We start from the raw sequence: 16,530 nt of genomic DNA, 5'->3' as shown, positions 1-16,530 counted from the left end.
CTCAATCAGAGAATCATCTAAGCAATACCGATAACCTTTATCTGAACCCTATAAGCTTTGTTTAAACTAAAAAGAAGAAATGGAGTCTCATTAATGAAAAAGATAATTCTGAGACAAGTTATATGCAATTCATATAGAAAAAGAATCAAGACAGAAATCAGGTAATGGAAATGTGGTTGCAGAAGCAAAATTATTCAAACAATATACAAAATTAATTATGGCAGGATTAATAATAGAACAAGATGCAATACAATATAATAATTATTAGCAAAGTGTTCTAAGTTATGCCCTGTGGCATGTCTAATCCCTAAGGATGTATGAAGGGAAATTGTTTTTAGTTGAAAAACATTACAGAATCTAAATGTAAATGTTTTTCAAAAAAATATTGGTCTAGTTACTCACAGAGAAGAACAGGAAAATTGGGCACTTTGAACCCTTCTCCATTAATCCCTGTGCATCCCAAAATGCAGCATCCAACTTTTCATTACCTAGTGGAGTACTTGTCCACACATTATATTTGATGCTTTTGTGAATATCATCTTCATTAAATGACTTTATCATGAAGAATTTGGCCTTGTCATGTTTACTCTGAAAATCTGGCTTATTATATTTATTTCTGCACACAAGCTGATTTGCATACAATTTTCCATTCGTTGAGCCAAAAGACCTCTTGTATGTGTCTCTGTTAGCCCGTGGACCCCAAACATTCTCACTTGAATCTCGAGTGTTTCTGTATGATCCATAATTACTACTCCTTCCAAACTTTTGATAGCCAAAGACAGTCTCTTTGGTCCCTATTGGTTTAGTATGATTTTGTTTAATAAGAAGCCCAACCTGTCGCTCATGAGAAATTGAAGTGATTGTTTGTGAGTTATAATGACCTTGAATGGCTTCAATGGACTGAGAACGAGAAGTCAGATTTTGAGCCTGAGACAAATATGAAATGTTTTAGCTTCAAAGAAGAGATTGAAACACCAAGAGCTTTGATTAGAAGGCAAAATGCATAAGACACAAAAGCCAAACTGTATAAACAATCTTGATTTGAAAAACTGAATGTCAACTAATGTACAACCTTTACTTATTAAACTGGGATACGCTGAATAGTTGTCTGTACTAATAGATGAATGTGCCTAATATGTACAATATGTACATCAACTAGAACATTATTAGATAAACCAGTTGTGCACATCAAAGACACAGAAGATACGTACAATATTCTAAATTTTAATATAACCACTTATTCAACTGTTTAGCTCTGTGGGCAAATAATCAACTGTTTGCCTTGCATACTACTCAACATTGTATTATGTGAAGCACTATAAGCAAATACAGCAGCATAATGATGAGTGACAGAAACTAAAATTAAATTTGTCAAACTGTAGAAACACAATTTATACCTTGTGAACATGTCGGTTAGCTTCACCAGAAAAGTTACATCGGGAAGAAGAATTTGGTTTCAGATTCAATATGTTCGCAGAATCTGCTAAATCACCTCTGCTATTTCCTTTTGTAGATTTTGGGCCTGTAGAATGCAATAAGGATATTGAAGACCCAATCATGGTTGTTATTGTGCCAGGAGATCCAGTTCTGCTCAGTTGTTCTACAGGCCCAGTATGCTGAAGATGGGATGACAAATCCCCCTTTGGCTGAGAAAGACTGTCTAATTCTGAAGGGATTTCTTGCCCTGGCTTCACATGGTATCCAGAAATATATTCAGCATGATCATCGCGGTCCATCTGAAAAAGGAAGAGAATTGTCACCAAGTAAACAATAAGGCTTCATCGTTATACAACATATTTTTAAGCATAAGTGAGGCATGCTTGCTTCCAAATCCTCACTTACTGACAATAAAATATTTACATCCAAGTCTATCTTTTGAACAGCCTCAGTGCGTCATAAGGTATCCTACATAACTGTTGAATTAATGCAAATGCTACTGAGTATAAAAAGTAAACTTGAGGCAATGCCATACACACGGGACCATCCATGGGTGAGCAGTACTTCGCAGGCAATTATAATAGATCCACCAATCTCTAGCGTCCTTGAGAGAAGAGAACATGATCTTCTCTATAAACGGCAATACTGAATAGGCTAGTAAACTCACGCCTTGATTACTTATTCAACATTGATATAAAATATTATTTTACTCTTAAGTTTTCTCCAACTGTATCAACTCTGGAAGCACACTTAATCTTAATTTGATTCCATTATTCATTTAGTTGGCAGAGAGAAAATTATATTGTTATTCCTAAAAGTGGACTATTACATATATCGGATAAAAACATAACATGCTATAAAATAATACCTCATGTGTGATCAAATCCATACTAGTGACTCTTAGTAACTCAAATAATTATTAACTCTTAGTAACTCAAATAACCCTCAAGCTGATCATAGATATTTGATCGCAATCTCTTAAGCATTTGGATGTCAGACGGTTGCAACTGAGCTCTTTTCACACTTTTCCAAGAAGAGGGCTCGACTATTCTTGTCAGAGATCATTTGGAAGATCCACGAAAGTATACCGGATCCGTGGACTAGCTGGCTAAGGAAGGTCAAGTCAAGGTACGCAACCAAAAGAACTTGAATTAATTGACTAGTCAAGGGGCTTTCTAGTTCTCTTATCTGCCCATGCACGTTCCTTAAGGCGGGCTTTCCAAGTATCAATGGGAAGAGGCTTTTTAGGCAATAAAGACATGGGATCAATGTCAATTCTATCTGACACAGGTTATCTTCATTCTAGAATCAGTATCCAAGTTCGTCCAACCTTCATATAGATAGAGGCCCGCGCATATCAATCTCATATACAGAAGAAGACGATTGTATTTTATTGAGTCTCTCTCTTATACAGATAGAAGAGGTTTGAACAGACTTCAAACAACTATTAGATAGAATGAATCCTTCCTTGTTAAAGCGAAAACTATATCCATTCCATTCTGCTATAGAAATCCTGAGTTGAGGAGATATTCCTTCCTGAGAGCAGACAGACTCTAGACTCTACTCTTTCCCCATTCCCTAACAAGTGATTCTGGATCCTCCATCTTCTTCCGTCGCGTGAATGGTTAGAGTGAATGGCTATCCGCTACAGTCGAATATCTTCATGGACTGGAATGAACAACTGCATCTTCTTATGAGCAGAGTTCATGGTCTTTAGGGTTATTCATAAGCTAGAGTCGTGAATGAAAAGAGTAAATGGTACACCATTTACGACGATGGTATGTGTGGCATTTAGATATTCGACCTGTTGCTGCAGGGCCCTTTAAAAGTAAGTAACATTTTCTTTCTACGTTTTGAATCTCTACCCATTCATGACTTGCTTGAGGGAAAAGAATCCCGTCAAAATAAGCACAAGCGAAACGATACCTAGATCCGGCTGGGAAACTACAATGTTGCTTAGAACTGCTTTAGGTTCGGTAGTTTACCCCGTCTCAACGTTGCAGTAGATAGTAGGATTGCTCGTCCCTCGGGCCTCGATTCTTCGCTGCCTGTCTACATCGCTGTCGCAGCAAATTACAGTATTGCATGAATGGATGGCCATGAACTCTACAGTTCCTCCCATTTGAGACTATGCTATATCTAGCACGTTGCATCAATAAACAATTTCACAAAAAAAAAACTAGACATGTGAGGAACATGACGATGATTAAAGTAGAAACAAAGAAACTTCAACAACATGACACTCTAGACTAAGGTATGTGATAATCCTAAAGAGACATCTTAAAAAATGGCAGCAGTGACAATCTTCAACAGACTCGATATATTTTTTTTACTAAGCACCCCTTTAGTTGTTATTGTGTCACCTAGAGGTCATAAGTTTGAGTCACAAAAACAATCTCTTGCAAAGCAAGGTAAGGTTGTGAACCCTTCTCCGAGACCCGCATTAGCAAGAGTTTCATGCACCGGACTGCCCTTAGCACCTAATGCAGGAGGGGTCGAGCTTCAATGGATCATAACTTTTGATTCGGTATCAGAATAAGATGTTCTACAAGCTAAATCGAAGATTGTTTAGAGATTCATAGTTATTACCGAGTGGAACCCGTAACCAACCAATTTCGGGTAAAAAAAAATGTCATTTAGAGCCTTTTCGAAGGCTCCGGACATTTTTATTACTATTTTTAATAAGTTTCATTCTAGGGTTCAAGGATATTTCCGTCTTTTGCAAGTTAGGATTTTGGGTCTATTTAAACGTTTGTTTAGTTGTTTTAAACATTATCTTTATTATTCAATCAAACTCTTTTTTCGATAAAACCTACAAACAATGATTTCTCTTCGTTAGTCAATTTCTCGTGTCTTGTTTTCTCTACAATTTCTCTCTAACTTCCGCCTCCAGAATAATCGCTATTATGTCTGGCATCAATTAATATTAGAGCTTAGTAGATCAAATGAATGGTCGGTATGGTCGTGGGCATGGTCGCAACAGGCAGGATCCAATTGAGAAAGGATTCGATTGCCCTACACCATGATCATAGCGTATAGGATGAAATACAAGTCGCAAATTAACTCAACATCTGGCAGCGCAAGACCTTGAAGGTCGTAAGTTCCCTTATCTTAATTCTAATTCCATTTTTGAAAACCCTATCACAATCGCGAAAGCCATGGTTGAAAAGAATGGTACGAAGATCTCGGATTTCTAGTTGATCTTCCCTAGTTTTCTTGTACGTTGTGGAGATGATTTTTTATTATGAGGAAGTACCTGTTGTGTGAAAATGAAATTGGTTGTTGTCAAACTTAGGGGCCAAGCATCAGCATGGTGGGACAGTTGCGGCGTTCACGAGAGAAACAAGGCAAGGCCAAGATCACAGATTGGGAGAAGATGAAAGAGTCACTTCCTTCCCTTTGATTACATTCAACCCTTACTTCAGTGACTTTATGCATTGGGGACTAGGGTGAGACCCAGCATATCTTGTAGAAGATAAGGACTCTACGGATATTGTGAGTTTAGCCGGCGTAGGTGGCATAGTTCCTTCTTCAGTTGAGGGAGATAGGAAATCTATCTCGGCTCATGATGTATCGAACCTTATCCAGGTTGATGACGACGGCGTGTTGTAGGTTTTGAGCACTAATAATTTCCCTGACAAAGGTGTCATTGACGGAAAAGTTGAAGAGTAAGAACCTTCATCCTTGGTCATGTCCAAGACAAGGAGAAAGGTAAGATTCCGGATGGTGGGTTGTTTGAGGATGCAATTCATGCCATATAGGAGGATAGTGCGAACAAGAAGGCTCTTGAAGTAGAGGAAAATTCTAAACTTGTGGTTTTTCAATCTACGGATGCAAAGGACTAGAAGATTAAAGGTACCGAAGAAATTGGCGAAGTAGGAAACCTTGAGGTGACAGAGAAACCTTTGGATACTGGTGCAGAAGCTATGAAAATTTGTGTTGTTCCTAACAATCAAATTTATGATTGATATGGTGTATAATGGAGGACCCTAGGAATATGAGGAGGTCAATAGTCAAGTTGATGTGGCGGTCAAGAGTAGGTGGTAGTCGCAGGCAGGTTCCCTGGAACTTGGTCCCCCACACCGCATAACTAATCCCAATCCAGTCCCGGCCAACCTAGGCCCTAGTGTGTTAGAATTTGAGGAATGTCCTAAGGCAATCGCCTTAAGATTTTTTTTCTATTTATTTGATAAGTATATATTCACTATTTGAGTGCATATTATATGTTCGATTGTCTTAAACTCATTTACTGAATATCCATAATATAATTCATAGCATGAGAGAATTTGTGATGGGATCGCAACTAGTGATTATCTCTACATGTGCAATTATGAATATATTGAAATTTCCCTAGTAGTCAAATTGATGCATTCGGATATCATCAATTCTGTAAGATTAGCACGGGTTATACTCCTTGGTTCGACCAATCAGCTGTTTTCTCACTGGCTGGAGGCATTGGGATGTCGAGAGTTAAATGTGGATGCTAATTATGGTAACTAGTTTATTGGAGTGACTCGCTGTAAGATTTCATATGGTTCTCTACATATATATAAATATGTCTGTGAAGTTCTTAATGCAGCACAAGTGCAAGTTTCCTTCGACTTAAGGTATACAAGTCATCTTGGTCATAGAAACTTACACTTTGACATCTTAAGCAAGCATCTCATTGAGGTGTGGACCCGGAATGATTGAGTATAAGTTGAAGTGCCCAAATATCTTTGGATAGCCCACAGAGGATTTACCGCTCCTTGCGAGGAGAAGTATACCCTATGGCCACTCGTTAGGATTATTACTCAAAGTTTTTGGCCAAAACATCATATGTTAAGAGTGTGAGACTCTTGTACACATGTACAAGTAATTTGAATCCGCAGAACGAAGAAGTATTACTTGGACTAGGTGTGACGTAGTCAGCCTAGTGAGAACAAGACACGAAGGTCATGTCCTGAACCAAGTGGGTATAAGACGAGTGAAAGAAACGAGACACGACTCACTGCTGAAGGGTTTAGAATTAATTCTAAGATCAAATATAATTTTACGACTAATTGGGGATCATAATATACTACTAGGTGTCACTCATGATTGTTCTGTAATTAAGTAATTAATTATGGACGGCCAAGATAAACCGGGAACCTATTGGGTCACACGCACTAACGAGTCTCTAAAAGACGTAAAACAAGTCAAAGAATAAGATTCTTAGATTAAAAGATAAATGTTTGGTTGAACCATACATAAGACAAATATGGAAATATTTGTCGCAATAGAAGCGCGGATAGGTCACATCTCTTATGGAAGAGTGGACCATATTTTGTTTAATTATCAATTAGTCATGAACCAACTTGGTTTAGTTGTGAACCAAACCAAGGGATTAATAGGCTAATTTTTTGTTAAGAGATAATGGGTTCGATTTGAGCTTTCTAATCCAACTCATTAATGAGAGCTATATATATTGATATGGTTGAGAGAAAATATACACATGAGATCATTAATTGGCTTGTAAGGTTTTTGAAAAATCTTAACCCAACTTCTCTTCTCCTCTCCCTCTCCCCTCTCTCTTTATCGCCGCCAACAAGGGGAAGCCCTTCCCCTTGTTGTCGTGACCACCACAAGGAAGAAATCTCTTTCTTGTGTGCTTCTCTTCCTCTTCCTCTTCCTCTTCCTCTTGATCCCTCTTCTTCGCTAGTGGCTAGTAACTTCCGAAGGAGAGGCTTGTACTCAAGGAGTTGTCTTGAGGAGCTCGGCGTGGATATGAATAGAGGCGAGGTTCAACAGCGTCGCTACGGTTGATGTCCTTCTCGTTATAGGTCATCCGTAAAGTACACCTAGCGTAAATTTACTTTCCGTAAAAATTTAATTATACGATCATGTTTGGCACATTGTATCCTTGTATGTGTCACACGGAAGAAATCTCTTTCTTGTGTGCTTCTCTTCCTCTTCCTCTTCCTCTTCCTCTTCCTCTTGATCCCTCTTCTTCGCTCGTGGCTAGTAACTTCCGAAGGAGAGGCTTGTACTCAAGGAGTTGTCTTAAGGAGCTCGGCGTGGATATGAATAGAGGCGAGGTTCAACAGCGTCGCTACGGTTGATGTCCTTCTCGTTACAGGTCATCCGTAAAGTACACCTAGCGTAAATTTACTTTCCGTAAAAATTTAATTATACGATCATGTTTGGCACATTGTATCCTTGTATGTGTGTAGTGCGAGTGATGTAATAATTTAGGAATTATTATTGTTTTATTTTTCGCTGCGCATGTTTACGAAACATGTTTTAGCACGCACCACATCAGGCATATCCCAACAGTCAGGACACAGGGTTCAGTCCCCCACTTCTCCTTAGGGATGTAAACGAGCCGAACCGAGTTGAACAGTATTAGGCTCGAGCTCGGCTCATTTAAGTTATATTCGGGCTCGAGCTCGGCTCGAGCTCGAATCGAGTTTTTATCACGAGGCTCGAGCTCGGCTCATTTTAGAATTATCAAGCTCGCGAACAGTTCGAGCTCGGCTCGTTATTAGCTCGATTATCAAAGTTAATGAGCCTAACTCGTTAAGCGAGCTCGGGCTCATTTAGAGCTTGTTTTTTGCTCGTTTTAGAGCTCTTTTTTTTTTGGCTTATTTTAAGGCTCGTTTTAGAGCTCGCTTTTTTGGCTCGTTTTAGAGCTCATTTTTTGGCTCGGTTTAAGGCTCGTGTTTTTTAGCTCGCGAGCCTATAAACGAACATGTTCGCGAGCTCACGAGCCAAATATCCTTGAGCTCGAGCTCGGCTCGATAAAACTGTCGAGCTCGAAATCGAGCTCGAGCTCGACTCGATAAGATAAACGAACGAACTCGAACGAGCTTTTTACCTAATCGAGCTCCGAATAGCTCGCGAACCGTTTGGTTCATTTACATCCCTACTTCTCCTAGACACAGCTCCCAGTCTACTCCCAGCCAGCTACATGTCGGTCGGACATGTTGGTCGGACTGAGGGCTCAGTCCTCCTCCACTTCTCTTGGGCACAACTCCCAGTCTACTCCCGGCCAGCTACATGTCGGTCAGACCCAGGGCTCAATCCCCCCACTTCTCTTGGGCACAACTCCCAGTCTACTCCCGGTCGATTACATGTCAGTCAAACCTAGGGCTCAATCCCTCCACTTCTCCTGGACACAGTTCCCAGTCTACTCCCGACCGGCTACATACCGGTGGGACCCCAGGGCTCAGTCCCCCTACTCCTAGGCACAACTCTCAGTCTACTCCCAGCCGACTACATACCGGTCGAACCCCAAGGCTCAGTCCCCCCACTTCTCTTGGGCACAACTCCCAGTCGGCTCCATGTCGGTCGGACCCTAGGGCTCAGTCCCCCACTCCCAATCTACTCTTGGCTGGCACTACGTTGTTCGGATCCTAGGGCACAGTCCCCTCATTTCTCATGGGCACAGCTCCTAATCTACTACCGGTCGGTTCCACACCTGTCAGACTATTGCTAGGAGACAATATTGACAAGGAATCACAACTACTTGTCAAAGAATAATAGCTATTCGTTAGAGAATATTCCGATGTTTTGCCACATGCATAAAGCGGAACCTTCCCCTACCTAATGGGAGTCCGCTGTACATCCTCTTTCATCCAATATACCCTGACATTCGACATTCTCTGATACCTCATAATTACGGAGGTTATAAGGGAGTATAAAAGGGAGGTCCTCTTTCAAGTACACGCGCGCACACGTATCTACTACAGTACTACTGTTCATCTTCTTCCTGCATTTTTCGCTGGGTATTGCTCATGACTTGAGTGTTGAAGTGTCTGCGCCTAGAACCTCTTCCTTGATTCTCGCACTAACACTCCCGGGTTCTTGGTCTGTGGTGTCCGCAGGTTCATGGTCCTAGCTCCGATCGTCCCCCTTTGTGGGAAGGCGAAAAACCTGTGGCATACCCTCAAGTCCCAGGCCCAGGTCTTCTCCCTGTTAACGTTCTTGCCCTCGTCATCGACACCCACACCTGACTCAGCTTCCGGACGGGATCAATGACTATGCAACATCATGCAATGTCATTGAAGACTTCAGGAGTGCCTACCTCGAAGCTAACACTCTTGATCCATTAATTGATGAAAACAATGGCGAATCATTACTTGCTCTCGATGAAGAAAAGGAATTTGTTGATACTACTACTCCTACTAATAGCATTGCGGGGATTTATCAGTTAGAGGCTGGTGAACAAGAAGCAATGGGTTTACTCTGCAACTGACAAATCTCATATTCTAATGGCCTATTTTGTAGCTTCCAGGAAGACTATAGATGTTGTCTAGATTGTTCATCTTTACTTCGAGGAGAACGTGCATTTACAAGGACTTCTTTGATCCATCACTTCATATTGTGATACCCAGATTATCAATCAATTCTGAAAGAGCTTAGGGGAAAATTGGAAACACAAATCAATTTTTACAACACCAAGTTCAAGACAAGGGTAGACAATCATCGTCGTTTGATTGATGAGGTAGCTCTAGATTATCAATGGCAGATATTATGGCCTATCAAATATGGAATTTACTTTGCCATAATTGTGCTAATTAGCTGTGTATATATTATTACCTAGAGTAGATTATTTGTAATTAGTACATACTTAAATTAGATTATCAGTAATTAATATGGTAGCTATATTTACTTTGTTACTAAAGATAAATTGTAAAGCAATTCTATTTAATGAGAAAGCTCCGGAGAAGAAAGGGACACTTTTTTCTGGAATTTCAAAGCTGTTTTGTCATGGTATCAGAGCCAAAGGAAGGCTGAAATTTCTTCTGCCCTTAAAGCTCTCTGGTTTGTTTCTTTTGGGTTGATTTCCAATCAACAATTTTTTTTTCTCTCGGTTGATTGACTTGAGATTGAGAGTTTGGATTAAGATTTCTGTTTTTCTGGATTGACTTGTTTTTCGGATGGCTAATGAGAATTTTTCTGGAAGAATACCTACGGAGACTTTGGCAATCAAATTTACCGGAAAGAATTATGCAACATGGGAATTTCAGTTCCGGATGTTTCTGAAAGGGAAGGAGCTTTGGGGTCACATTGATGGGTCTTTAATGGCTCCTGAAAACGCTAAGGACCTTGGTCAATGGGAGACAAAGGATGCCCGAATTATCTCTTGGCTTCTCGGATCCATCGAAGCTCATATGGTGAACAATTTACGTCCTTTTAATACGGCTAAGGGGATGTGGGATTACCTGAAACGAATATATCACCAAGATAATACTGCAAGGCGATTCCAACTAGAGCTTGAGATTGGTAATCTCAGTCAAGGTGATCTTTCTATTGAGCAATATTATTCTGGATTTCTTAATCTTTGGGGTGAATATTCTAATATTATATATTCAAAAGTACCAAAGGAGGCCTTAGCTAGTATTCAGGCAATTCATGAAGTTAGTAAACACGATCAATTTTTAATGAAATTGAGATCAGACTTTGATGTTGCTCGGGCTGGATTGCTAAATAGAAATCCAGTTCCTTCTTTGGATATATGTCTTGGAGAATTGTTGCGTGAAGAACAAAGATTGGCTACCCAAGCTGTTCTAGGTGCATCACTAGAAAAATCTACAGTTATCAATGTTGCTTATGCTGCTCAAGGGAGGAACCGTGGTAAGAATCAACTGCAGTGCTATAGTTGTAAGGAGTTTGGGCATATTGCTCGCAACTGCAGTAAGAAATTCTGCAACTATTGTAAGCAACATGGGCACATTATTAAGGAGTGTCCTACACGTCCGGAAAATCGACGAACCCAAGCTTTTCAAGCTACTATTCCAAATCTGAATGTTATTGGGCCTACATCTACAGTCACGGGCACCAATCAATCTGTTCTTACGCCAGAGATGGTCCAACAGATGATTCTCACAGCCTTTTCTACTCTTACTCTTTAGGGCCAAGGTATGAATATTTCTTCTTCATGGATTGTTGATTCTGGGGCGTCCAATCATATGACTGGGTCACCTGATCTGTTGCATAATGTACGACAGTATAATGACTCACAAAATATTCAAATTGCTAATGGCAGTAATCTTCCAATTACGGTCATTGGTGATATAGGGTCTTCTTTTAGTCATGTATTTATCTCTCCTGGGTTGTCTACAAACCTAATTTCTGTTGGTCAGATGGTTGATAATCACTGTGATGTACATTTCTCTCGTGATGGTTGTATTGTACAGGATCAGGTGTCGGGTCAGGTGATCGCGAAGGGGCCTAAAGTGGGAAGATTATTTCCGTTGCAGTTTTCTGTTCCTAGAAATTTGTCCTTCTCTTCTATTGTTACTGCAAATAAGGCTGATATTTGGCATAAACGATTGGGCCATCCGAATAATGTGATTTTATCTAATTTAATGAAGAATGGCTTTCTTGGTGACAACATTCAGTCTTTTAAACATCTATTACCTCTTGCCTGCACTACTTGTAAACTTGGGAAAAATAAAGTTCTACCTTTTCCTACTCATGGTGGTCGTGCTAAAACATGCTTTGAGATAATACATAGTGATGTTTGGGGCATTACTCCAGTTACTTCCCATGCACAATATAGATATTTTGTGACGTTTATTGATGACTATAGTCGATTCACGTGGATATATTTTCTACGTAGTAAAGCTGATGTGTTCACTGTTTTTCAAAAATTTCTGGCTTTTATTGAGACACAATTCTCTACGTGCATTAAGATTTTACGGTCTGATAATGGTGGTGAATATCTATCACATGAATTTCAAGCCCTTTTGCAAAACAAAGGTATTTTATCACAACGGTCATGTCCTTATACTCCCCAGCAAAATGGGGTGGCTGAACGAAAACATCGTCACTTATTGGATATGGTACGCACACTCCTCCCAGAGTCCTCAGTTCCGCCTACATTTTGGGTGGAAGTCTTGTCTACTGCTGTGTATTTGATTAATCGGTTGCCCTCTCAACAACTGAATTTTGATTCTCCTTACTATCGTCTTTTCAGTATGCATCCTGATTATCACATGTTGCACACATTTGGGTGTGTTTGTTTTGTCCACTTGCCGTCTCATGAGCGTCACAAGCTTACAGCTCAATCTGTACGGTGTGCTTTTATGGGTTACAACAATGTTCAAAAAGGTTTTCTATGTTATGATGCGATTGCTATCGTTTGCGTATTTCCCGAAATGTGATTTTCTTTGAGCATGAGTATTATTTTCCGCAACATGTTTCCCCTTCTGGAAGTATTCTTCTTCCTCATTTTGAAGATACCTCTCCATCAACTGATCGTTTTATACCTGGCGTTATATATCAACGACGAAAAACCTCACCATCACAAACTCTTCCCGATCCTAATCCAATGGTTCTTCGAAAATCCTCTCGCACTCGTCATCCTCCTGATAAATATGGTTTTTCTGCCACTTTAGCTGATACTACAGTTCCTACCTCTTATTCGCATGCGACTAAGCAGACATGTTGGGTTAAAGCTATGCAGGATGAACTTCAGGCTCTTCAGGAGAATCACACTTGGGATATTGTTCCTTGCCCAAGTGGTGTTAAGCCCATTGGTTGTAAATGGGTATATTCTATTAAGCTACGATCTGATGGCTCAATTGATAGATATAAAGCAAGGCTGGTGGCACTTGGTAATTGCCAGGAGTATGGAGTGGATTATGAGGAGACATTTGCTCCTGTAGCTAAGATGACGACAGTGCGACTTATCCTTGCTATTGCTGCTTGCAAGGGATGGTCATTACGACAAATGGATGTGAAAAATGCCTTTTTGCATGGAGATCTTAAGGAAGAAATTTATATGACTCCACCATCAGGATTATTTTCTACACCCTCTTCTGATGTTTGCAAACTAAAACGTTCACTCTATGGTTTAAAGCAGGCTCCACGTGCTTGGTTTGACAAGTTCCGCTCTATGCTTATTAACTTCTCTTTTGTCCAAAGTCAGTATGATTCTTCTTTATTCCTGTGTAAAACCGCAAAAGGAATCGTCTTGCTCCTGGTATATGTTGATGATATTGTTATTACAGGGTCCGACTCTGTCTTAATTTCTCAGCTTCAAGAGCATCTTCAGGGGTCTTTCCATATGAAAGACTTGGGATCTTTACACTATTTTTTGGGGCTTGAAGTACACTCTACTCGAATTTTCTTACACCAACATAAATATCTTCAGGGGATAGTGGCTTTGGCTGGTCTACAGGATGGTCGTTCTGTTGATCATCCTTTAGAGGTGAACGTTAAATATCGCCGTGATGAGGGTGATTTTCTCCTAGATCCATCTTTATATAGACAACTAGTGGGGAGCTTGAACTATCTGACTATTACCCAGCCTGATATTGCCTTTTCTGTTCAACAAGTTAGTCAATTTCTACAAGCACCTACACATCTTCATTTGGCTGCAGTTCGACGCATTATTCGCTATTTGCATGGCACTTCTTCCCGGGGACTTTTCTTCTATACGGGCTCTCCTATTCGTTTGGTTGCATATAGTGATGCTGATTGGGCTGGTTGTTCTGATACTCAACGCTCAGTTACAGGTTGGTGCATGTTTTTGGGTACCTCTCTTATTGCGTGGAAAAGTAAGAAGCAAGATCGGGTGTCTAAGTCTTCCACAGAATCAGAGTATCGCGCTATGTCCTCTGCTTGTTCTGAAATAGTTTGGCTTCGGGGACTGTTGGGTGAACTTGGGTTTTCCCAACTTGAACCTACTCCACTTCATGCAGATAATACTAGTGTTATTCAAATTGCTGCTAATCCAGTATTTCACGAACGCACCAAACACATCGAAGTAGATTGTCATTCTATTCGTGAGGCATATGATGCTTGTGTCATCACTCTTCCACATATAACCACTGAATTCCAAATTGCTGATGTGTTTACTAAAGCTCTCTCCCGACATCGTCATCACTTTCTTATTGACAAATTGATGCTTGTTGATCATCCAGCATCAATTTGAGGGGGGATATCAATGGCAGATATTATGGCCTATCAAATATGGAATTTACTTTGCCATAATTGTGCTAATTAGCTGTGTATATATTATTACCTAGAGTAGATTATTTGTAATTAGTACATACTTAAATTAGATTATCAGTAATTAATATGGTAGCTATATTTACTTTGTTACTAAAGATAAATTGTAAAGCAATTCTATTTAATGAGAAAGCTCCGGAGAAGAAAGGGACACTTTTTTCTGGAATTTCAAAGCTGTTTTGTCATAGATGAGGTGCCAAATGTTATCCATAGATACCACATATGCATGGTCGGAATCCAACGTCTGGATGTACCAACAATTGCCAAAGTTATTCAAATGAAACTAATAATGCAGCTTGGTTGGCACCCCTTCAGTTAAAGTCCCCTTAATTTTAAAGACAATGCAAGATCTGAAGTTAGCAAAGATCACGAATTTGCAAAGGTTATGGAGTGAAAGATATGGATTATGATTCAACATCTATCTCTATTCTTGAGATGAGGAATTAATATGGAAGAAAGTTGTATAAAGTCCGATATTTGATGTAGCACAGTAATGAACCGCACACAAAAGAAATTCTCACAGAGAAAATCAAGTGAAATTATTATTCACTATTACAATTTTAGGGACTTCTTTTTTAATAAATCCAACTCTAAAAAACTAGGAAATACATATCCCAATATAGGAAATCACGTTAGACCATAGTTGTGAATAATTAATTATCAAAGGAGAAAAATGTGATAACTTTAAATTACCAAATTAATGTGACAATTTGCCAAATGATAAAAATCAAATTTAAAATCTCAATCCCCAATTATTCTCCAATTTGCTTCCTTTAAATGTAGATGTGTCAATCTAGAATTACTCGCCAATTTATTTATCTAATTCTATTTCCTTTGCATTGATATTACTTCAAAAGACGAGGCAACTAGTTAATGCCCTAGTATATACTCATCAACATGCAACCAGTAAAGCCATAAGTAAGATCAAAAGTTGCAATCATCTATTTTATGAAAGAAATGTCAAGATGAGACTGTAGTCCATCATTTCATCCAAGACAAGGAGAAGGCATCAGGTTCTTGAGAGGCGAAATATTGGGAAAAAAAAAAACAATAATAAATCTCATAATAAGCATAATCATAATCATTAAAAGATGAAAAGATATAATATGAACGTACAAGAAACAAAAGAAGAAAAATTAAAGAAGATTATAAAAAATAAAAACATTGGATCTATCACATTTTAATCCTTTTCTGTCATCTCTCTTTTTTAAATTATATAATTGTATATATATTTTTTTAAATTTGTCAAATCACCTTTGTTTTATTCGCTACCGTCAGTTTTATAAATCTAACTGCTTCTCGTTTTTTCCCTGTTTAATTTTTAATCCTTCCCCTTTTTTATTCTTGATTACTTTTTGGTGTACTAATATATCTAATATTCCTGTTTTACCCCTCCTGACATCTCCACTCATGGAAAGCAATTAAATCTCTTTCTTCTTTTCTCTCACCTATTGAATTATACGAATTAAATGTTTTTAAAATCTCTAGGCCGCCACTAGTGAAGCCGAAAATAAATGGAAAGCGTATTTAGGTTCTTTACAATTTTAGAAATCCACATGACCTGAAATGATTACAATATGGTGTTTCTAGGTCGATTAATGGGTTTCGACCGAAACTCACAGACGTCAGATTGTAACTATTTCAGGTCCTGTGAATTTCTAAAATTACAAGGAATCTAAATATGCTCTCCATTATTATTTTTGGCATTCATAGTGGTGATTCAAAGTTTTGAAAAAAAAAATAAATTCATTTTTTTTAATTTAACCCTTAGACCTGTGATGGAAGAATAGGCTCACGTTAGGTCCGATACTTCCCCATATCAGGCCATGAAAAAAAAATTATCTTTTTAAAACCTCTGGATCACCCCTAGTAAAGTCAAAAATAGTAATGGTGAGAATAGATTCTTTGTAATTTTAAAAATCTACATGACCTAAAATTGTCAGGAGAGGTAAAAAAAGATTAGATATATTAGTGCACCATTTGATAATTACAAAAGTGTGATACACCTTTTAATTAATTTAGAAAGTTAGGTGTTCCTTTTAGTAAATTGCAGTATAGATATATTCATACGAACTATGATCCATATAGTTAATGATTGATTGATAGTTGCCT

General features: G+C 38.9%; 1 protein-coding gene across 3 annotated transcripts in view; it reads right to left on the bottom strand.

Moving 5' to 3' along the window:
• The window catches only part of LOC122024266 (YTH domain-containing protein ECT4-like), a 29,121-nt gene that overhangs the window by 11,659 nt on the left and 932 nt on the right, over positions 1 to 16,530 (bottom strand). For all 3 annotated transcript variants that reach the window (XM_042582845.1, XM_042582847.1, XM_042582846.1), the window contains exons 2-3: positions 1,398 to 1,736; positions 403 to 927 (exon numbers count right to left, since the gene is read on the bottom strand). In XM_042582845.1, the coding sequence (XP_042438779.1) occupies positions 403 to 927; positions 1,398 to 1,736 (864 nt within the window). The remainder of the gene's footprint in view (positions 1 to 402; positions 928 to 1,397; positions 1,737 to 16,530) is intronic.

The sequence above is a fragment of the Zingiber officinale genome, chromosome 9B (genome assembly GCF_018446385.1).
Source record: "Zingiber officinale cultivar Zhangliang chromosome 9B, Zo_v1.1, whole genome shotgun sequence".
NCBI lineage: Eukaryota > Viridiplantae > Streptophyta > Magnoliopsida > Zingiberales > Zingiberaceae > Zingiber > Zingiber officinale.
The sequence above is the reverse complement of the archived record's forward strand: the minus strand, read 5'-3'. Positions and strand labels throughout refer to the sequence as shown.